General features: G+C 38.4%; 1 protein-coding gene across 7 annotated transcripts in view; it reads left to right on the top strand.

Moving 5' to 3' along the window:
* The window catches only part of magi3a (membrane associated guanylate kinase, WW and PDZ domain containing 3a), a 275,522-nt gene that overhangs the window by 222,821 nt on the left and 27,701 nt on the right, over nt 1-25,000 (top strand). For 5 of the 7 annotated variants that reach the window (XM_062052763.1, XM_062052762.1, XM_062052765.1 and 2 more), the window contains exons 10-14: nt 6,600-7,202; nt 11,570-11,601; nt 12,460-12,739; nt 17,306-17,662; nt 24,856-25,000. The exon at nt 24,856-25,000 is cut by the window's right edge and continues 53 nt beyond it. In XM_062052763.1, the coding sequence (XP_061908747.1) occupies nt 6,600-7,202; nt 11,570-11,601; nt 12,460-12,739; nt 17,306-17,662; nt 24,856-25,000 (1,417 nt within the window). The remainder of the gene's footprint in view (nt 1-6,599; nt 7,203-11,569; nt 11,602-12,459; nt 12,740-17,305; nt 17,663-24,855) is intronic. The other 2 variants (XM_062052764.1, XM_062052769.1) reach the window with 1 other exon arrangement.

The following is a 25,000-nucleotide window of genomic DNA, read 5'->3' as shown; positions in this document are numbered from 1 at the left end:
AGTGTTTACTTGCGTGTGACATCATGTGCGATACAAGCGGTCCTGCAGAGTGTTTACTTGTGTGTGATATCGTTTGTGATACAAGCGGTCATGCAGAGTGTTTACTTGCGTGTGATATCGTGTGCGACAAAAGCGGTCCTGCAGAGTGTTTACTTGTGTGTGATATCATGTGCAATACAAGCAGCCCTGCAGAGTGTTTACTTGTGTGTGATATCATGTGCAACACAAGCAGTCCTGCAGAGTGTTTACTTGTGTGTGATATCATGTGCAATACAAGCAGCCCTGCAGAGTGTTTACTTGTGTGTGATATCATGTGCAACACAAGCAGTCCTGCAGAGTGTTTACTAGTACAAAGCTGACGGCCAGTTAACATCTAAATGTCCTCCAATAAACACACAATTTATTCTATTTTACTAAAGTAATTTACAAAAGGTAAACATGCTGGGCTATAGGCTACTAGGAGCTAGCAGCTACACCACAGCTAAACACACAATATCACACAAGCTAGACATAGTTAATAATCATTAAGCAATAAAATGTGACATTTGTCAATATAAACAAGTATCAAATAATTATAGTTGCATATTACTTACACATACAAAGTCTCCAAGGCATATTATAAAGTATCCAGTAACAAATGTGTCCGCATCATTCAACTTACTGTGTCATAAAAGGTCACAATAGATTATTTGGTGGTTAATAACAAGTGGTCACTTTATTTGCATCTTGAGGATCCAGCATGCGGTCTCATTAGGGACCCTAACGCCTGTGGAATCTGCCTCGATAAGGAAAACCTGATCAGAGTTTGTCAGAGGATATTATTGATTGCGTGGGCAGCTGGAGGTCAGCCAGCTGGGGAGCAATTTAGCCCACGCTGCGGACTAATAAATCAGCCATGTGCCGCTGCCCCCTCGTACAGCATGATGTACAGTATCTCTGCAGGGATGGCAATATTATAATTATTAATCACAATGTATTGATTGCACAACCCTTTCAAAACAAAGGCTTCTAATTCAGCTGCTGATATATTGTGTCATTTCCACTTTTACGTATTGTTCATCTACTTGTTTATGTGAATATGTTCTATCTACAGCAGGGGTCACCAACGCGGTGCCCGCGGGCACCAGGTGGCCCGTAAGGACCAGATGAGTAGCCCGCTGGCCTGTTCTAAAAATAGCTCAAATAGCAGCACTTACCAGTGAGCTGCCTCTAATTTTTAAATTGTATTTATTTACTAGCAAGCTGGTCTCGCTTTGCCCGACATTTTTAATTCTAAGAAAAACAAAACTCAAATAGAATTTGAAAATCCAAGAAAATATTTTAAAGACTTGGTCTTCACTTGTTTAAATAAATTCTTTTTTGTTTTTACTTTGCTTCTTATAACTTTCAGAAAGACAATTTTAGAGAAAAAATACAACCTTAAAAATGATTTTAGGATTTTTAAACACATATACCTTTTTACCTTTTAAATTCCTTCCTCTTCTTTCCCGACAATTTAAATCAATATTCAACTAAATGTATTTTTTTTATTGTGAAGAATAATAAATACATTTTAATTTGTTTTTTCCACGAAGAATATTTGTGAAATATTTCTTCAAACTTATTATGATTAAAATTCAAAAAAATTACTCTGGCAAATCTAGAAAATCTGTAGAATCAAATTTAAATCTTATTTCAAAGTCTTTTGAATTTCTTTTAAAATTTTTGTTCTGGAAAATCTAGAAGAAATAATGATTTGTCTTTGTTAGAAATATAGCTTGGTCCAATTTGTTACATATTCTAACAAAGTGTAGATTGGATTTTAACCTATTTAAAACATGTCATCAAAATTCTAAAATTAATCTTAATCAGGAAAAATTACTAATGATGTTCAATAAATTTATTTTTATTTTTTTTCAAAAAGATTCGAATTAGCTAGTTTTTCTCTTCTTTTTATCGGTTGATTTTTGAATTTTAAAGAGTCGAAATTGAAGATAAACTATGTTTTTAAAATGTAATTGTCATTTTTTTCGTGTTGTATCCTCTTTTAAACCGTTCAATTAAGTGTAAATATCAGTAATTATTAATAATAACATAGAGTTAAAGGTAAATTGAGCAAATTGGCTATTTCTGGCAATTTATTTAAGTGTGTATCAAACTGGTAGCCCTTCGCATTAATCAGTACCCAAGAAGTAGCTCTTGGTTTCAAAAAGGTTGGTGACCCCTGATCTACAGTAATAAACACGTATTCTTCTGTCGTGTCGATACTGCAGTCTTGAATGATACTACCACTGTGGGTATCCATCTACAGTAGGGAACCGATTCATGTGGCCCATTCCTGGGTGGGTCTCGCGCGAGAGGAAGAACGGGAAGTAATCGTTTTGCAATACAGTCTGCTGGAAATGTAGGAAAGTGCCAGTCTACTTCGCAAATGACGTCGTAGCGCGTGTGATTTCATGCGCGATACAAGCGGCCATGCAGAGTGTTTACTTGTGTGTGATATCATGTGCAATACAAGCGGCCCTGCAGAGTGTTTACTTGTGTGTGATATCATGTGGGATACAAGCGGCCCTGCAGCGTGTTTACTTGTGTGTGATATCATGTGCGATACAAGCGGTCCTGCAGCGTGTTTACTTGTGTGTGAGTTCACGCGTGGTACAGGCGGCCCTGCAGAGTGTTTACTTGTGTGTGATATCATGTGCGATACAAGCGGACCTGCAGAGTGTTTACTTGTGTGTGTGAGATCATGTGCGATACAAGCGGTCCTGCAGAGTGTTTACTTGTGTGTGATATCATGTGCGATACAAGCGGCCCTGCAGCGTGTTTACTTCTGTGTGATATCATGTGCGATACAAGCGGTCCTGCAGCGTGTTTACTTGTGTGATTTCATGCGCGATACAAGCGGCCCTGCAGAGTGTTTACTTGTGTGTGATATCATGCGCGATACAAGCGGTCCTGCAGAGTGTTTACTTGTGTGTGATATAATGTGCGATACAAGCGGTCCTGTGGAGTGTTTACTTTAGTGTGATATCATGTGCGATACAAGCGGTCCTGTAGAGTGTTTACTTGTGTGTGAGATCAAGTGCAATACAATCGGCCCTGTGGAGTGTTTACTTTAGTGTGATATCATGTGCGATACAAGCGGTCCTGCAGAGTGTTTTTGTGTGATATCATGCGCGATGTAAGCGGTCCTGCAGAGTGTTTATTTGCGTGTGATATCATGTGCGATACAAGCAGTCCTGCAGAGTGTTTACTTGTGTGATATCATGTGTGATACATGCAGTCCTGCAGCCTGTTTCCTTGTGTGGGATATCATGTGTGATACGAGCAGTCCTGCAGCATGTTTACTTGTGTTTGATATCATGTGCGATACAAGCGGCCCTGCAGAGTGTTTACTTGTGTGTGATATCATGTGCGATACAAGTGGCCGTGCAGCGTGTTTATTTGTGTGATTTCATGCGTGATACAAGCGACCCTGCAGAGTGTTTATTTGTGTGTGATATCATGTGCGATACAAGCAGTCCTGCAGAGGGTTTACTTGTGTGTGATATCATGTGCGATACAAGCAGTGCTGCAGAGTGTTTACTTGTGTGTGATATCATGTGCGATATCATGTATGATATCATGTGCGATACAAGCGGTCCTGCAGAGTGTTTACTTGTGTGTGATATCATACGCGATGCAAGCGGTCCTGCAACATGTTTACTTGTGTGTGATATCATGTGCGATAAAAGCAGCCCTGTAGAGTGTTTATTTGTGTGTGAAATCATGTGCAATACAATCGGTCCTGTGGAGTGTTTTTTTTTAGTGTGATATCATGTGCGATACAAGCGGTCCTGCAGACTGATTATTTGTGTGCGATGTCATGTTTCATGTGTCAGGTAAGCCGTGACAAACGGTGCCATATGAACCTACTGTAATACCAAGTATTGTAGTTACAGGGGCAGTATCGATCATATCAATGCTGATACTGATACTTCACATTTTCAATTGTTGATCACTCATGTATTAGACAACAACACGATATCAATGAATATTGATATTATTTAATTTTATTGTGAGCAAACTAAAGTCAATACAAAAAAAGTCAACATAAGCAAAAACTACTACTGGCTCTGATTCAAATCACTTTGATCTTAAAGTCTTAAACAATAACAAAAAGAGGATAAAAAAATGGTATGATAATAAATTCTAATCACTATAGTATCGGCCATATACTGATACCACACTTGGTATTGTCACTGTCGATATTTGCATCGATCCGACCACCTCTGTTTGCATTCACAAGCTCTAGCTTAGCGGTTAGCATAACCTCCTACTGCGTGTAGTGTAGCATGTTTAGCTAGTCCTCCAGTGATAACATACTTTGTTTGCCGCCATGCAGGCGAGGATTAGTGGCTGTCAGAGTGGAGGGACGTTAGGACGCTACGGTGCGTTGGCGACGCTTTTAGTCCTGCAGAGTGTTTACTTGGGTGTGATATCATATGCGATACAAGCGGTCTGCAGCGTGTTTACTTGTGTGTGATATCATGTGCGATACAAGTGGCCGTGCAGCGTGTTTACTTGGGTGTGATATCATATGCGATACAAGCGGTCTGCAGCGTGTTTACTTGTATGTGATATCATGTGCGATACAAGTAGTCCTGCAGAGTGTTTACTTGGGTGTGATATCATATGCGATACAAGCGGTCTGCAGCGTGTTTACTTGTATGTGATATCATGTGCGATACAAGTAGTCCTGCAGAGTGTTTACTTGGGTGTGATATCATATGCGATACAAGCGGTCTGCAGCGTGTTTACTTGTATGTGATATCATGTGCGATACAAGTAGTCCTGCAGAGTGTTTACTTGGGTGTGATATCATATGCGATACAAGCGGTCTGCAGCGTGTTTACTTGTATGTGATATCATGTGCGATACAAGTAGTCCTGCAGAGTGTTTACTTGGGTGTGATATCATATGCGATACAAGCGGTCTGCAGCGTGTTTACTTGTGTGTGATATCATGTGCGATACAAGTGGCCGTGCAGCGTGTTTATTTGTGTGTGATTTCATGCGGGATGCAAGGGACCCTGCAGAGTGTTTACTTGTGTGTGATGTCATGTGCGATACAAGCAGTCCTGCAGAGTGTTTACTTGTGTGTGATATCATGTGCGATACAAGCAGTCCTGCAGAGTGTTCACTTGTGTGTGATATCATGTGCGATTCAAGCGGCCCTGCAGCGTGTTTACTTGTGTGTGATATCATGTGCGATACAAGCGGACCTGCAGAGTGTTTACTAGTGTGTGTGAGATCATGTGCGATACAAGCGGTCCTGCAGAGTGTTTACTTGTGTGCGATATCATGTGCGATTCAAGCGGACCTGCAGCGTGTTTACTTGTGTGTGATATCATGTGCCATACAAGCGGTCCTGCAGAGTGTTTTACTTGTGTGCGATACAAGCAGTCCTGCAGAGTGTTTACTTGTGTGCGATATCATGTACGATACAAGTGGCCCTACAGCGTGTTTACTTGTGTGCGATATCATGTGCGATACAAGCGGTCCTGCAGCGTGTTTACTTGCGTGTGATGTCCTGTGCGATACAAGCGGTCCTGCAGAGTGTTTACTTGTGTGTGATATCATGTGCGATACAAGCAGTCCTGCAGAGTGTTCACTTGTGTGTGATATCTTGTGCGATTCAAGCGGCCCTGCAGCGTGTTTACTTGTGTGTGATATCATGTGCGATACAAGCGGACCTGCAGAGTGTTTACTAGTGCGTGTGAGATCATGTGCGATACAAGCGGTCCTGCAGAGTGTTTACTTGTGTGTGATATCATGTGCGATTCAAGCGGACCTGCAGCGTGTTTACTAGTGTGTGTGAGATCATGTGCGATACAAGCGGTCCTGCAGAGTGTTTACTTGTGTGTGATATCATGTGCGATTCAAGCGGACCTGCAGCGTGTTTACTTGTGTGTGATATCATGTGCCATACAAGCGGTCCTGCAGAGTGTTTTACTTGTGTGCGATACAAGCAGTCCTGCAGAGTGTTTACTTGTGTGCGATATCATGTGCGATACAAGCGGCCCTGCAGCGTGTTTACTTGTGTGCGATATCATGTGCGATACAAGCGGTCCTGCAGCGTGTTTACTTGCGTGTGATGTCCTGTGCGATACAAGCGGTCCTGCAGAGTGTTTACTTGTGTGTGATATCATGTGCGATACAAGCAGTCCTTATCTTATTTTTACCTTTGAGGCTTAAATCTCAAAATGTGGTACATGTACCATTAGCTCTGTCTAGTGGTACGCCAATAATGACCTGATTAATGTACAGTGTTTTATGTTCCTGCAAACAAACACAGTGTTACTGTTCAAACTGTGTGTGATGTGACAGAGGCCAAACGTATTAAATGCACTTGTTAAATAAAACCTCGGTCTTGTTTTTAATGAATCCTTAGGCCTGGTCATTATTGTGGTACAGTGTTTTGTTTTCCTATATTCCAACACAGTGTTACTGTTCAAACTACGTGTAATGTTCCAATATGAAACACACCTGTTAAATAAAACCTCTGCCTTTGTTTTTGATGAATGCTTAGTCCTACTACGCTACTGCTTGAGGTGACAGAGGTCGACTTGTGTCTCCCAGGCGACGTGATCGTCGACATCAACCGGACCTGCGTCCTGGGGAAGACTCACGCCGACGTGGTGCAGATGTTCCAGTCCATCCCCGTCAACCAGTACGTGGACATGGTCCTGTGCCGCGGGTACCCGCTGCCCGAGGACTCCGGCAGCGGCGAGGACGCGTCCAAGGACTCTTCTCCCGCCGCGTCCACGCCTCAGGACCCTTACCACAAGGTGCAGGAGGCGGGGACCCTGCCCCGACAGACCGCCGCCGTGCCCCCCCTGGCCAACGGGGGACGCCACCACCACCACAACCACCACCACCACCACCAGCACCAGCATCCGCACCACCAGGACGGTCCGGATCCGACGCTGCTCCAGCCCGAGCTGGTGGGCGTGTCCCTGCTGAAAGGACCCGGGGGGTTCGGCTTCGCCATCGCCGACTCCCCGCTGGGCCAGAAGGTGAAGATGATCCTGGACGCCCAGTGGTGCCGGGGCCTGCTGAAGGGCGACGTCATCAAGGAGATCAACAGACAGAACGTGCAGACGCTGAGCCACTCGCAGGTGGTGGACATCCTCAAAGACTTGCCCGTGGGCAGTGAGGTCAACGTGCTGGTGCTCCGTGGAGGTGAGCGGATAAAAAAACAAACTACTTGAATGTGAGAAATACACCACACAAATCATTATATTCTTTTTCCTGCCCACTTGTTGCTAGGCAGACTTTGTGGAGCACACCCGAGGCGGTCCGTCTCAAATAGTCTTTTTTCATTCTTGAACCATACTCAAGTCTCCAGCTAGGGGGCAGCACTGCTCCAGTTAATCAACAGGCTCAAGTACACGCATTTTTGTTGTTGTTTTTTTTTTGTCCTGCCCAGCTGTCCAAGCAAATCATATAGTTGATGTAGATGCCAGATTTACTTTACTAAAGAGAAGTGTAGGATATGTCAGGTTCAAACACTGATGACATCTATTAAACAAGACAAGAGGCAAAGAATTAAACAGAGACAGAATTCAATTTGGACTCAATATATTGAGGAGAGTCGCCCGGATATTGTATCCTTCTACAATCTCCAGCACGCTCTGCCAAAAGATTGCATGCCTACTTCTTTTATTTTGGACCCTCCCCCCGACCACCTGGCCACCGCTGTATCCAAAGGACAAAGGTCGCAAAAAGTTCACAATAAAGGTCGGAAACAATTCACAGGAAAGGTCAGTTAAAAAAAGAGTTCGTAAAATACTTCAAAAAGAGTTCCATAAAATAGTTCAAATAGAGTTCGTCTGGAAATTGGGCAGATCCTGCCATCTGTCCGCTTTGAAGTCCTTGGGTTAGAACAATATATTTCTGTTAAATACCATACATGAGAGAAAACAGAAAACCCTTCATATGGCTCTCCCCCTTACACAGTGGAGTTTTACGAGCATTCTTCTTGGTAGGTTTCAAAGACAGCTTTTGTCTTCTTGCTTGACAGAACTCAATGTAACACAAAAGTTTTTTGTGCTCATTTAGAAACTATTATTCTAACAGGATACTTCTCTTGTTGCCGTATTTTGTATTTGACTTTATTAAATGTATTTATATTATCATTTGGTGCAGCCGGGCCGGAGCAGGAGGGGATAGAAAGAGGAAAAAAAGGAGGACAGAGGGGGAAATTGTGGGGACGAGAGGGGGATAAGACAGAGAGACAACAGCAAACACAACAACAATAGAGCAACATCAGCAAATACGATATGTACGAATATGATGGTAAAAGTGATAGCACAGAAGAAATAAATAATAACACAGAAATGACAATGAGCATTATTACACTACAAATGGAGCAATACAAATACCAATAAAAATAGCGCTATTGATAATGAACAATACCAATCATTTACCTCTATTATCAACAAAACAGTTGTTCAAATGCAACAATGCATACACGTAATGATAACTAGAGATACAAAAGAATGCAGAAAAATGGAGGCGAAGAAAGAGAAGCAACCTATATTAACCTTGTAGACGCGTGTTTTGTTTTGAATTATTTCTCGACACGCCCCCCTTGGGGACATCATCTTTTTCACGCCCTCCTTAAATTGAAATACGATTGAGAACTTGATAACTGTTATAGATAGATAGATAGTATGTATTGATTCCTTCAGGAGAGTTCCCTCAGGAAAATTAAAATTCCAGCAGCAGTGTACAGAATTGCTATCAGATTTAAAAAGTAAATAATGGGGGTATAAATGGAAACCAAATAGAAAAATATTACAATAAGAATAAAAATAAGAAGCTACAATGACAATAAAAATATAACAGTAAAATAAGAATATAACAAGACAAACTAGGCAGTAGTGACCATGTTATGAAAAAGTATTGCACTGTTATTGTTTTGCATGTTTTTTGCAGACTATATAAGCCTAGATTATAGAAGGAACAAATATGTTTCCATGTATAAGTCGCACCTGACTATAAGCCTCAGATATATATCAATCAATCAATCAATCAATGTTTATTTATATAGCCCTAAATCACAAGTGTCTCAAAGGGCTGCACAAGCCACAACGACATCCTCAGTACAGAGCCCACATACGGGCAAGGAAAAAGTCACCCCAGTGGGACGTCAATGTGAATGACTATGTTGTTAAATGAGTTATTTACACTGAAATATTGTGTTAATGTTTATTTACATACCGTAATTGTCTCCAAGCGGTGTCTGTAACACGGCAGTAAAACGGCAAATCAAACAAAACAGAAGTCGTCGTCATGGACCCACTAGCTGCGCAAGCTAGCTCTACAATCAGCTAAACAGACTCAATAACTCCGCAGTGACGTTTTGAGGAATTTACTGAGGATTTTTTGAAAGTGAAACAATGCAAAAAGAATGCCATTGTAAGTTAATAATGCTAACAGAGACACTCGCAGTCGTGTTAGCATATTAGCTAATGCTAACAACGCTAGCTTGATTACATTACGCCAGCACGTACAAATATGCATGAAAACACTCCTACAGACGTCACACATTGGACGGTTTAGTAAGTAAGAATTGTTTTAGTTACACACCTCGTTTCCATATGAGTTCGGAAATTGTGTTAGGTGTAAATATAAACGGAATACAATGATTTGCAAATCCTTTTCAACCCATATTCAATTGAATGCACTACAAAGACAAGATATTTGATGTTCAAACTCATAAACTTTGTTTTTTTTTTTCAAATAATAATTAACTTAGAATTCCATGGCTGCAACACGTGCCAAAGTAGTTGGGAAAGGGCATGTTCACCACTGTGTTACATGGCCTTTCCTTTTAACAACACTCAGTAAACGTTTGGGAACTGAGGAGACACATTTTTGAAGCTTCTCAGGTGGAATTCTTTCCCATTCTTGCTTGATGTACAGCTTAAGTTGTTCAACAGTCCGGGGGTCTCCCTTGTGGTATTTTAGGATTCATAATGCGCCACACATTTTCAATGGGAGACAGGTCTGGACTACAGGCAGGCCAGTCTAGTACCCGCACTCTTTTACTATGAAGCCACGTTGATGTAACACGTGGCTTGGCATTGTCTTGCTGAAATAAGCAGGGGCGTCCATGGTAACGTTGCTTGGATGGCAACATATGTTGCTCCAAAACCTGTATGTACCTTTCAGCATTAATGGCGCCTTCACAGATGTGTAAGTTACCCATGTCTTGGGCACTAATACACCCCCATACCATCACAGATGCTGGCTTTTCAACTTTGCGCCTATAACAATCCGGATGGTTCTTTTCCTCTTTGGTCCGGAGGACACGACGTCCACAGTTTCCAAAAACAATTTGAAATGGGGACTCGTCAGACCACAGAACACTTTTCCACTTTGTATCAGTCCATCTTAGACGAGCTCAGGCCCAGCGAAGCCGACGGCGTTTCTGGGTGTTGTTGATAAACGGTTTTCGCCTTGCATAGGAGAGTTTTAACTTGCACTAACAGATGTAGCGACCAACTGTAGTTACTGACAGTGGGTTACTGAAGTGTTCCTGAGCCCATGTGGTGATATCCTTTACACACTGATGTCGCTTGTTGATGCAGTACAGCCTGAGGGATCGAAGGTCACGGGCTTAGCTGCTTACGCGCAGTGATTTCTCCAGATTCTCTGAACCCTTTGATGATATTACAGACCGTAGATGGTGAAATCCCTAAATTCCTTGCAATAGCTGGTTGAGAAAGGTTTTTTCGTAAACTGTTCAACAATTTGCTCACGCATTTGTTGACCAAGTGGTGACCCTCGCCCCATCCTTGTTTGTGAATGACTGAGCATTTCATGAAATCTACTTTTATACCCAATCATGGCACCCACCTGTTCCCAATTTGCCTGTTCACCTGTGGGATGTTCCAAATAAGTGTTTGATGAGCATTCCTCAACTTTATCAGTATTTATTGCCACCTTTCCCAACTTCTTTGTCCCGTGTTGCTGGCATCAAATTCTAAAGTTAATGATTATTTGCAACAACAAAAAAATGTTTATCAGTTTGAACATCAAATATGTTGTCTTTGTAGCATATTCAACTGAATATGGGTTGAAAATGATTTGCAAATCATTGTATTCCGTTTATATTTACATCTAACACAATTTCCCAACTCATATGGAAACGGGGTTTGTATGTCTTCTGATTGACAACCAAGGAAAAATATGTCTCCTGATTGGCAACCAAGGACAAGTATGTCTCCTGATTGACAGCTAGGGCAGGTGTTTCTCCGAACTGACAACTAGAAATAATAATGTCTCCTGATTGACCACCATGGGACAGGTGTGTCTCCTGATTGACAATCAGGCACAGGTGAGGTAACCAGCACTCTGAGCAAAGGCCATCAATACAGGCCCAAACAGGAAGTGCAGACTGAAAATAAGAGCGCTGGACAGGAAGTAGTACTAAAACACAAACAAGTTATAAACAGCCATGCAAGATGACACAAATACTAATGTAGGTATACAAACATTGTCAGCATCTAATTTATTTACTTGTTCCTCTCTGCTTGTAGGTCAGACATCGCCTGTGAAATCATTGAAACCGGTAAGTACATACTTCAGTAATACATAGTGGCCACATTAATGCCACTTTTAGGATATTTAGCATTTTTAGCATCCTTGTATGCGCAGCTATTATGTTGTTAGCGCATATTAATTACAACGGAACCTCGATTTACAAACTTCATTGGTTCTTGAGCAGGGTTTGTAAAAATCGAAAAGTTTGTATATGGAAGCAGATCTGTCCGTAAGAAACAATATAAATATGAATACAAAAAGTCTGTATTTTAGTGAGGGTTTGTACACTTTAAACACAAATTAAAGTACTACACAGTACGTATGTCACACAAACATAACAAGGAGGATGAATTTATTAACAAACTAAAACGACGACAACCTAAACAGTCTAGTACGCGCACCCACACAGAAGTCCCTCTGGTGCCCTCACAAACGATCAGAAATCACAAACATCCTTAACTTTTGACAACCATAGGATTTTTAGCATCCTTGTGTGCGCAGCTATTATATTGTTAGCGCGTATTAATTACAGTGGAACCTCAATGTACAAACTTCTTTGGTTCTTGAGCAGGGTTTTTATATGGAAGCATATTTCTCCATAAGAAACAATGTAAATATGAATAACAAAAGTCCGTATTTTAGTGAAGGTTTGTACAAAATAAAGTACTATATAATATATCACACAAACATAACAAGGAGGATCAACTTTATTAACAAACTAAAACGACGACAACAACCTGAACAGTCTGGTACGTGCACCCACACAGAAGTCCCTTTGGTGCCCTCACAAACGATCAGAAGTCACAAACTTTAACAACCATATTGCTACAAAAATAAAAAATAAAGTAAAATCCACTCACTCTCCTGTCTGGCTCTTCTGTTCCAGAGCACGGCGCCCACGCCTCAGCCGGCTTCCCAGCATGCATCACAACCGACGCTCCCGCCTGCCTCCCAGCCCGCCCCTCAGCACACGCCTCGCCACAGCCACCCTTCGCCCGTCACGCAGCCGCAGCGACCGGAGCTGATCGACAGCGCCGAGGCCCCGGGCCACGCCGAGGTGCCCCCCAACCCGCTCTCCTTCCCCGCCAACGCCGCGCATTCGTCTTCGCCCAAACCGGACGCTTCAGAACTCTACCTCAAGTCCAGGGCCATGGTGGATAGCCAGCGTACGTATCACTTCCTTTAGGGCATTCATTCGAATATTTCATTATTACAAACTACTATTTCAAGATAAAATCATTTAAAAAGTATACAATCATTTAAAAGGCTTTATTTATGCTATTTATTTAAGCATATTTCACTTTGGGGATGAACAAGTACTGCTTTGTGTAATTACGAGTTTGCAGGATAAATATCTGATACGAGGAATTATAGCGACAAACTGATAACATCAAATATTTGATAAAATATTTTATCAAACATCAAATATTACACTTTGAAAATTGGTTTGGGTAAATATTGCATATTTTGGGTTTTTGCCATTAAAACGTTTTTGTTTTTTTTAGGAAAACAACGGCATTTTTTTAACCCGATTAAAGTCATATAATGCGATATTTCAATAACGTTAACTGTAAGCAGGCTATTGTTAGCATGTTAGCACAGTACTGCTAGCATGCTAACGTTAGAATGCTAATTTTTTCTACGTTCATTTTGTAGGTATACACCTCAGTCATATTTTGGTACTTGATGCATGCTAACGTTAGCAGCCTAGCATTTTAAACCATTTTTTGGGGTACACACCTAAAATTAATATGTTTTGGTACTTGACACACGCTACAGTTAGAATTTTAACATGCTAGATTTTTTTTTTTACCCAATTTAGGTCATATGTTGTGATATTTAACTAATGTTAACTGTAAACAGGCTATTGTTAGCATGTTAGCACAGTACTGCTAGCATGCTAATGTTAGAATGCTGACTTTTTTCTACGTTCATTTTGTAGGTATACACCTTAGTCATATTTTGTATTTCATGCATGCTAACGTTAGCAGGCTAGCATTTAAAAAAAAAAATTGGGGTTACACACCTCAAATTATTATATATTGGTACATGACACACGTTACAGTTAGCATTTTAACATGTTAACATGAGCATGCTAGATTTTTTTTTCAACCCAATTTAGGTCATATATTGTGATATTTCACTAATGTTAACTGTAAGCACGCTATTGTTAGCATGTTAGCACAGTACTGCTAGCATGCTAACGTTAGAATGCTGACTTTTTTCTACGTTCATTTTGTAGGTATACACCTCAGTCATATTTTGGTATTTCATGCATGCTAATGTTAGCAGGCTAGCATTTTAAACCATTTTTTGGGGTACACACCTAAAATGAATATTTTTGGTACTTGACACACGTTACAGTTAGAATTTTAACATGCTAGATTATTTTTTTTACCCAATTTAGGTCATATATTGTGATATTTAACTAATGTTAACTGTAAACAGGCTATTGTTAGCATGTTAGCACAGTACTGCTAGCATGCTAATGTTAGAATGCTGACTTTTTTCTACGTTCATTTTGTAGGTATACACCTTAGTCATATTTTTGTATTTCATGCATGCTAACGTTAGCAGGCTAGCATTTAAAAAAAAAATTGGGGTTACACACCTCAAATTATTATATATTGGTACATGACACACGTTACAGTTAGCATTTTAACATGTTAACATGAGCATGCTAGATTTTTTTTTCAACCCAATTTAGGTCATATATTGTGATATTTCACTAATGTTAACTGTAAGCACGCTATTGTTAGCATGTTAGCACAGTAATGCTAGCATGCTAACGTTAGAATGCTGACTTTTTTCCACGTTCATTTTGTAGGTATACACCTCAGTCATATTTTGGTATTTCATGCATGCTAATGTTAGCAGGCTAGCATTTGAAACAATTTTTTTGGGTTACATCTCAAATTATTATATATTGGTACTTGATACATGTTACAGTTAGAATTTTAACATGTTAACAAGAGCATGCTAGATTTTTTTTTAACCCAATTTAGGTCATATATTGTGATATTTCATTGACGTTAACTGTAAGCAGGCTATTGTTAGCATGTTAGCACAGTACTGCTAGCATGCTAACGTTAGAATGCTAACTTTTTTCTACGTTCATTTTGTAGGTATACACCTCAGTCATATTTTGGTATTTCATGCATGCTAACGTTAGCAGGCTAGCATTTTAAACAATTTTTTTGGGTTACAAATGATATGATATTTGATAAAATATATAAACCAACATTTTCTGGGCTATTTTCACCATTTTTTTTTTCAAGAGGAGGGGGGGGAAAAAAACTTCAACACATCATACCTTATCACCCACCTTAAACGCCGACATCGCTACGATGGTGTTCCGAAAGCCGATAAAGACTGAGATGGTTGCTTTTATAGGTTCTGACTGGGTACCCATTAACGTCCGATACAATATTCTGATCATTTTGTTGCACGTCACGTCCGGCTTGCGGACTCGGCACCGGATTTGTCGTGGAATTTCAAATTAGTGTTGTCATTTTCCACACCAACGAAGCAAACATGCCTGATTAAAAAAAAGGCCTTAAAAAAGTAAGTCTCAACTTTTGAAAAAGCTCATTTACACTGGGTATGCCATACAAATGCTACGGATTAGCATTAGCGATTTTACATGGCGATTTCAACACCTCTGAATTTGTAAATGCAAACTTTAACTAAGATGCACGTAACAATCAAACAGCCGGTGTGTAGCAAGTACACTACTTAGAGTATTAACACTTTGTAGGACTCAACTTAATGGCAAAGACTACTTCCTAACTACGGAAACACGCCTACGACAAACTGCAAAAAATCCTTACTTGTTGTGATATGTTTGTATATCCACTCAAAAAAGAGAAATGATTGATTATTGCTGCAAAACATTGACTCTCTACAGTCGATACACATCTGCCATCTACTGTCTTGGAATTGCAACTGCACGCAAATAACTAGGAAATGTTTATTTAACGCTAACAAACGATAATAAGAAGTGTTATTATAAGAGCAGTTATTATTAACTAACTTTTGTTACATTTAAAAAATGGGATTTTATTATTAACACAAATTAAGATTGGTATCTCTCCAAGGATTAACCGTGGCAAAAAAAGAGAGAGAAGCGGCAGGTCAACCGGTCTAAAACAGAGTCTTATTTAAAGGCTAGAGCAGGGGTGTCAAACTCATTTTAGATCAGGGGCCACCTGGAGAAAAATCTACTCCCAAGTGGGCCGGACTGGTAAAATCACGGCACGATAACTTAAAAATAAAGACAACTTCAGATTGATTTCTTTGTTTAAAAATAGAACAAGCACATTCTGAAATTGTACAAATCATAATGTTGTTGGGTTGTTGTTTTTTTTTACACTTACATGTTGCGGTTAGTAGTATTCTATCTTTATTTGTCGTTATTTATATTTTCTGTCAACTCATTGGTGTTAATTTTCAATCTATCAAGATAAAAAATGATATCAAAATCAAATTACAGGATGTTATTTATGTAGTTTGCTCATATTCCTCGACTGATGCACTAACATCATGTGGTTTATTTTGAACATATGTAGCATCATCTACAAAGATACAAATAATTGCTATTGCGACATCTAGTGGACACATTTAGAACAACAGTTTCTTTCATTTAAAAATTCCGGCTCATTTTTATACTTAGCAAACTCACCCCGCGGGCCGGATAAAACCTGTTCGCGGGCCTGATCCGGCCCCCGGGCCGTATGTTTGACACCACTGGGCTAGAGTATACCGATGAGTTTTAAGGTGGGACTTAAATGCTTCTACTGAGGTGGCATCTCTAACTGTTGCCGGTAGAACCTTCCAGAGTACTGAGGCCAGAATAGAAAACGCTCCAGAGCCCGCAGACTTTCTGTGGGCTCTGGGAATCACAAGTACCAAAAATTGCTACCGTTGAGTAATCGGTATTGAATCCCGGGTCTGGAGAATCGCTACAAAGAAGCTGCCACAAAGAAAAGTGTGCACAAACTACACTTAAATCTGTATTTAAAAATAATAGACATAAACGAGTTATCGGTATCGAGAAAGGGACGGGGAGTAGTAGTCCGTGGGTGTGCGTATTGCGTATAAGCCTGGAAGTCGCTTTGCTCGGCGTTCACGGAACAGAGTCAGCATTCCATGTGTCCTTGAAGAAGGGATTTTTCAGGGCGTCTTAGTTGTTTACAGGACGGCCGGTAGTCGGGACAGTCGCGAAGGATTAGTTCTGGTTAGGCGAGCAAACACGAATCCAATAGTTAGTCAGCTCTGATTGTTCATTCTGGCTCTCAAATTGATGGTCATTTCGTCTCGTAGAGTAGAAAGCTTCTCCGAGAACTTGTCCAATTAGTGATTCAACTCCCAGGCAGTGCCATGCGAGCAGCCTTTGGGCTCCTTGAACACCTACCGTCGTCATCCGAATTTGTCGATAGACCAGTGCAACTGTTAGTCCAATCGGCAGACGCGATGCCATCAAAGATATCGTCGAGAAGACCTTTGCAATTGAGTTGAGAGACCAGGTTATCAATTCCAAATTTTAGGCTTCGGAGAACCGAGCAAAAGAGCGGCTGTTAGAAAGTTCAGACCAGACCAGGACAAAGAAGCAAAGCAGGGGAGATAAGAGAGGGAGGGGGGAATGTGTCCGCCTTCATTCAGAGCCAGAAGAGAATATATGCATATGGAAGTATGTCAAATGAAAGATGTAAATATGTATTGTCGGTCTGCAGCTTCATACACCAAAAACTTGGACGTGTTCATCAAAAGGAACCAAGAGTCAGGCTTCGGCTTCAGAGTCCTTGGAGGCGAAGGCCCGGATCAACCGGTCAGTTCCATCCCACTTCACTTCTCAAACATATTCCTAATAATCACCTCCTCACGCTTTTGTCCGCAGGTGTACATCGGCGCCATCGTGCCGCTGGGCGCGGCCGAGAAGGACGGGCGCCTGCGAGCGGGTGACGAGCTGCTGTGTATAGACGGCGTGCCGGTGAAGGCCAAATCCCACAAACAGGTCCTGGAGTTGATGACAAACGCGGCGCGGAACGGCCAAGTCCTGCTCACCGTGCGCAGGAAACTCTCGTACTCAGGTGGGGGCTTCTGCTGCATTATTTACATCGGGGGGGGGGCCCAAACATTGTCCCCTGAGGGCCACAGGCCGACAAATCAAGGGATTCGGCGGCCATTTCCACCCGCAAAACCAGGACAAGGAACTAGAAAAATGCGAATTCGGTATAAATGTATTGTGAACGCTGAAGAGCCAAAGCCGAACTGAAATGCTAACAAAATAGTGTCAAGTTAAAAAAAAAAAAAAAGAGCAAAATTGGGGGGAAAAAAGCTAGCATGCTAACAGTACTGTGCTAACATGCTAACAATAGCGTGCTTACAGTTAACATCAGTGAAATATCACAATATATGACCTAAATTGGGTTAAAAAAAAAAAAAATCTAGCATGCTCATGTTAACATGTTAAAATGCTAACTGTAACATGTATCAAGTACCAAAATATAATAATTTGAGGTGTGTAACCCCAAAAAATGGTTTAAAATGCTAGCCTGCTAACGCTAGCATGCATCAAGTACCAAAATATGACTGAGGTGTATACCTACAAAATTAACGTAGAAAAAAGTTATTATTCTAACGTTAGCATGCTAACAGTTCTGTGCTAACATGCTAAAAATAGCGTGCTTACAGTTAACATCAGTGAAATATCACAATATATGACCTAAATTGGGTTAAAAAAAAATCTAGCATGCTCATGTTAACATGTTAAAATGCTAACTGTAACGTGTCTCAAGTACCAAAATATAATAATTTGAGGTGTGTACCCCAATTTTTTTTTTAAATGCTAGCCTGCTAACGTTAGCATGCATCAAGTACCAAAATATGACTGAGGTGTATACCTACAAAATGAACGTATAAAAAAGCTAGCATTCTAACGTTAGCATGCTAACAGTTCTGTGCTAACATGCTAACAATAGCGTGCTTACAGTTAACATCAGTGAAATATCACAATATATGACCTAAATTGGGTTAAAAAAAATCTAGCATGCTCATGTTAACATGTTAAAATGTTAACTGTAACGTGTGTCAAGTACCAAAATATAATAATTTGAGGTGTGTACCCCAAAATTTTGTTTTAAATGTTAGCCTGCTAACGTTAGCATGCATCAAGTACCAAAATATGACTGAGGTGTATACCTACAAAATTAACGTACAAAAAAGTTATTATTCTAACGTTAGCATGCTAACAGTTCTGTGCTAACATGCTAAAAATAGCGTGCTTACAGTTAACATTAGTGAAATATCACAATATATGACCTAAATTGGGTTAAAAAAAACAAAATCTAGCATGCTCATGTTAACATGTTAAAATGCTAACTGTAACATGTATCAAGTACCAAAATATAATAATTTGAGGTGTGTAACCCAAAAAAATTGTTTAAAATGCTAGCCTGCTAACGTTAGCATGCATCAAGTACCAAAATATGACTGAGGTGTATACCTACAAAATTAACGTAGAAAAAAGTTATTATTCTAACGTTAGCATGCTAACAGTATTGTGCTAACATGCTAGCAATAGTGTGCTTACAGTTAACATTAGTGAAATATCACAATATATGACCTAAATTGGGTTAAAAAAAATCTAGCATGCTCATGTTAACATGTTAAAATGTTAACTGTAACGTGTATCAAGTACCAAAATATAATAATTTGCGGTGTGTACCCCAAAAAATTTTTTTTAAAATGCTAGCCTGCTAACGTTAGCATGCATCAAGTACCAAAATATGACTCAGGTGTATACCTACAAAATTAACGTAGAAAAAAGCTACCATTTTAACGTTAGCATGCTAACACTACTGTGCTAACATGCTAACAATAGCGTGCTTACAGTTAACATCAGTGAAATATCACAATATATGACCTAAATTGGGTAAAAAAAATAAAAATCTAGCATGCTCATGTAAACATGTTAACATGTTAAAATGCTAACTGTAACGTGTGTCAAGTACCAAAATGTATTAATTTTAGAAGTGTACGCCAAAAAATTGTTTAAAATGCTAGGCTGCTAACTTTAGCATGCATAAAGTACCAAAATATGACTGAGATGTATACCTACAAAATTAATGTAGATTAAAGCTAGCATTCTAACGTTAGCATGCTAACACTACTGTGCTAACATGCTAACAATAGTGTGCTTACAGTTAACATTAGTGAAATATCACAATATATGACCTAAATTGGGTTAAAAAAAAAATCTAGCATGCTAATGTGCACATGTTAAAATGCTAACTGTAATGTGTGTCAAGTACCAAAGTATATAATAATTTTAGGTGTGTACCCCAAAAAATTGTTTAAAATGCTAGCCTGCTAACGTTAGCATGCATCAAGTACCAAAATATGACTGAGGTGTATACCTACAAAATTAACGTAGAAAAAAGTTATTATTCTAACGTTAGCATGCTAACAGTATTGTGCTAACATGCTAGCAATAGTGTGCTTACAGTTAACATTAGTGAAATATCACAATATATGACCTAAATTGGGTTAAAAAAAATCTAGCATGCTCATGTTAACATGTTAAAATGTTAACTGTAACGTGTGTCAAGTACCAAAATATAATAATTTGAGGTGAGTACCCCAAAATTTTGTTTTAAATGTTAGCCTGCTAACGTTAGCATGCATCAAGTACCAAAATATGACTGAGGTGTATACCTACAAAATTAACGTAGAAAAAAGTTATTATTCTAACGTTGGCATGCTAACAGTTCTGTGCTAACATGCTAAAAATAGCGTGCTTACAGTTAACATTAGTGAAATATCATAATATATGACCTAAATTGGGTTAAAAAAAACAAAATCTAGCATGCTCATGTTAACATGTTAAAATGCTAACTGTAACATGTATCAAGTACCAAAATATAATAATTTGAGGTGTGTAACCCAAAAAAATTGTTTAAAATGCTAGCCTGCTAACGTTAGCATGCATCAAGTACCAAAATATGACTGAGGTGTATACCTACAAAATTAACGTAGAAAAAAGTTATTATTCTAACGTTAGCATGCTAACAGTTCTGTGCTAAAATGCTAACAATAGCGTGCTTACAGTTAACATTAGTGAAATATCACAATATATGACCTAAATTGGGTTAAAAAAAATCTAGCATGCTCATGTTAACATGTTAAAATGCTAACTGTAACGTGTCTCAAGTACCAAAATATAATAATTTGAGGTGTGTACCCCAAATTTTTTTTTAAATGCTAGCCTGCTAACGTTAGCATGCATCAAGTACCAAAATATGACTGAGGTGTATACCTACAAAATTAACGTAGAAAAAAGTTATTATTCTAACGTTAGCATGCTAACAGTTCTGTGCTAACATGCTAACAATAGCGTGCTTACAGTTAACATCAGTGAAATATCACAATATATGACCTAAATTGGGTTAAAAAAAAAAAATCTAGCATGCTCATGTTAACATGTTAAAATGCTAACTGTAACATGTATCAAGTACCAAAATATAATAATTTGAGGTGTGTAACCCCAAAAAATGGTTTAAAATGCTAGCCTGCTAAGGCTAGCATGCATCAAGTACCAAAATATGACTGAGGTGTATACCTACAAAATTAACGTAGAAAAAAGTTATTATTCTAACGTTAGCATGCTAACAGTTCTGTGCTAACATGCTAACAATAGCGTGCTTACAGTTAACATCAGTGAAATATCACAATATATGACCTAAATTGGGTTTAAAAAAAAAAAATCTAGCATGCTCATGTTAACATGTTAAAATGCTAACTGTAACATGTATCAAGTACCAAAATATAATAATTTGAGGTGTGTAACCCCAAAAAATGGTTTAAAATGCTAGCCTGCTAACGCTAGCATGCATCAAGTACCAAAATATGACTGAGGTGTATACCTACAAAATTAACGTAGAAAAAAGTTATTATTCTAACGTTAGCATGCTAACAGTTCTGTGCTAACATGCTAACAATAGCGTGCTTACAGTTAACATTAGTGAAATATCACAATATATGACCTAAATTGGGTTAAAAAAAAATCTAGCATGCTCATGTTAACATGTTAAAATGCTAACTGTAACGTGTATCAAGTACCAAAATATAATAATTTGAGGTGTGTACCCCAAACATTTTTTTTTAAATGCTAGACTGCTAACGTTAGCATGCATCAAGTACCAAAATATGACTGAGGTGTATACCTACAAAATTAACGTAGAAAAAAGCTAGCATTTTAATGTTAGCATGCTAACACTACTGTGCTAACATGCTAACAATAGCGTGCTTACAGTTAACATCAGTGAAATATCACAATATATGACCTAAATTGGGTAAAAAAAATAAAAATCTAGCATGCTCATGTTAACATGTTAACATGTTAAAATGCTAACTGTAACGTGTGTCAAGTACCAAAATGTATTAATTTTAGAAGTGTACCCCAAAAAATTGTTTAAAATGCTAGGCTGCTAACTTTAGCATGCATAAAGTACCAAAATATGACTGAGATGTATACCTACAAAATTAATGTAGATTAAAGCTAGCATTCTAACGTTAGCATGCTAACACTACTGTGCTAACATGCTAACAATAGCGTGCTTACAGTTAACATTAGTGAAATATCACAATATATGACCTAAATTGGGTTAAAAAAAATAATCTAGCATGCTAATGTGCACATGTTAAAATGCTAACTGTAATGTGTGTCAAGTACCAAAGTATATAATAATTTTAGGTGTGTACCCCAAAAAATTGTTTAAAATGCTAGCCTGCTAACGTTAGCATGCATCAAGTACCAAAATATGACTGAGGTGTATACCTACAAAATTAACGTAGAAAAAAGTTATTATTATAACGTTAGCATGCTAACAGTTCTGTGCTAACATGCTAACAATAGCGTGCTTACAGTTAATATTAGTGAAATATCACAATATATGACCTAAATTGGGTTAAAAAAAAATCTAGCATGCTCATGTTAACATGTTAAAATGCTAACTGCAACGTGTCTCAAGTACCAAAATATAATTTGAAGTTGTAACCCAAAAAAATTGTTTAAAATGCCAGCCTGCTAACGTTAGCATGCATCAAGTACCAAAATATGACTGAGGTGTATACCTACAAAATGAACGTAGAAAAAAGCTAGCATTCTAACGTTAGCATGCTAACAGTTCTGTGCTAACATGCTAACAATAGCGTGCTTACAGTTAACATCAGTGAAATATCACAATATATGACCTAAATTGGGTTTTAAAAAAAAAATCTAGCATGCTCATGTTAACATGTTAAAATGCTAACTGTAACATGTATCAAGTACCAAAATATAATAATTTGAGGTGTGTAACCCCAAAAAATGGTTTAAAATGCTAGCCTGCTAACGCTAGCATGCATCAAGTACCAAAATATGACTGAGGTGTATACCTACAAAATTAACGTAGAAAAAAGTTATTATTCTAACGTTAGCATGCTAACAGTATTGTGCTAACATGCTAGCAATAGTGTGCTTACAGTTAACATTAGTGAAATATCACAATATATGATCTAAATTGGGTTTAAAAAAATCTAGCATGCTCATGTTAACATGTTAAAATGTTAACTGTAACGTGTGTCAAGTACCAAAATATAATAATTTGAGGTGTGTACCCCAAAATTTTGTTTTAAATGTTAGCCTGCTAACGTTAGCATGCATCAAGTACCAAAATATGACTGAGGTGTATACCTACAAAATTAACGTAGAAAAAAGTTATTATTCTAACGTTAGCATGCTAACAGTTCTGTGCTAACATGCTAAAAATAGTGTGCGTACAGTTAACATTAGTGAAATATCACAATATATGACCTAAATTGGGTTAAAAAAAAACAAAATCTAGCATGCTCATGTTAACATGTTAAAATGCTAACTGTAACATGTATCAAGTACCAAAATATAATAATTTCAGGTGTGTAACCCAAAAAAATTGTTTAAAATGCTAGCCTGCTAACGTTAGCATGCATCAAGTACCAAAATATGACTGAGGTGTATACATACAAAATGAACGTAGAAAAAAGTTATTATTCTAACGTTAGCATGCTAACAGTATTGTGCTAACATGCTAGCAATAGTGTGCTTACAGTTAACATTAGTGAAATATCACAATATATGACCTAAATTGGGTTAAAAAAAATCTAGCATGCTCATGTTAACATGTTAAAATGTTAACTGTAACGTGTGTCAAGTACCAAAATATAATAATTTTAGGTGTGTACCCCAAAATTTTGTTTTAAATGTTAGCCTGCTAACGTTAGCATGCATCAAGTACCAAAATATGACTGAGGTGTATACCTACAAAATTAACGTAGAAAAAAGTTATTATTCTAACGTTAGCATGCTAACAGTTCTGTGCTAACATGCTAAAAATAGCGTGCTTACAGTTAACATCAGTGAAATATCACAATATATGACCTAAATTGGGTTAAAAAAAACAAAATCTAGCATGCTCATGTTAACATGTTAAAATGCTAACTGTAACATGTATCAAGTACCAAAATATAATAATTTGAGGTGTGTAACCCAAAAAAATTGTTTAAAATGCTAGCCTGCTAACGTTAGCATGCATCAAGTACCAAAATATAACTGAGGTGTATACCTACAAAATTAACGTAGAAAAAAGTTATTATTCTAACGTTAGCATGCTAGCAGTACTGTGCTAACTTAAAGTTAACGTTTTTGAAATATAGCCGAACAATATATGCCCTTAATTGGGTTAACGTTTTTTTCCTTGTTTTCCTAAAAAAACAAAAACGTTTTAATGGCAAAAACACAAAATATGCAACATTTACCCCAAACCAATTTTCAAAGTGTAATATTTGATGTGAAGTAATTGAAACCTCAAATATGTCAACAATTCAAAACAACATTGATTTTGATTCATTATTATTTTTTGAAAAATGACAGTGAGAAAATCAATTTACACCAAAGGTCTCTGGGATCTAAAAGGCCTCCAATCATAAAAGTGTTAAAAATAAGTCATACATAAATATATATTATTTTTACTTTCAACACCTACATTTGTAATCTCAACTATATAATAAGTGTTTTGGGGTTTTTTTAATGACAGTTTTAAAGAAAAGAAAAAAGAGCCAGCATGGCAGTTTTGTGTTATTAGAGTCAACATTGCTACTTTTAATTGTTACATTTCACCTGTTTGCTCTTAATTACGACAGCGATGTTTTTATTGTAGTTTAAAACAATCATAATTCCCTGGACTTGTGTGTCCTTGTGTATCAGACGGCGGTGGAAGGGAGGACGATGGCGGCCCGCAGGTATCAGCAGCTGTTGTCAGCAGCTCTCCTATGACGCCCCGGGGGGAAGCGCTGAAGGCCCATCCTTCTCGACAGGAGTCCTTCGATGTCACGCTGCAGCGCAGAGACAA

Source organism: Entelurus aequoreus, linkage group LG07 (genome assembly GCF_033978785.1).
Source record: "Entelurus aequoreus isolate RoL-2023_Sb linkage group LG07, RoL_Eaeq_v1.1, whole genome shotgun sequence".
NCBI classification, from domain to species: domain Eukaryota; kingdom Metazoa; phylum Chordata; class Actinopteri; order Syngnathiformes; family Syngnathidae; genus Entelurus; species Entelurus aequoreus.
Note: the sequence above shows the minus strand (reverse complement) of the source record. Positions and strands in the feature narration are given on the sequence as shown.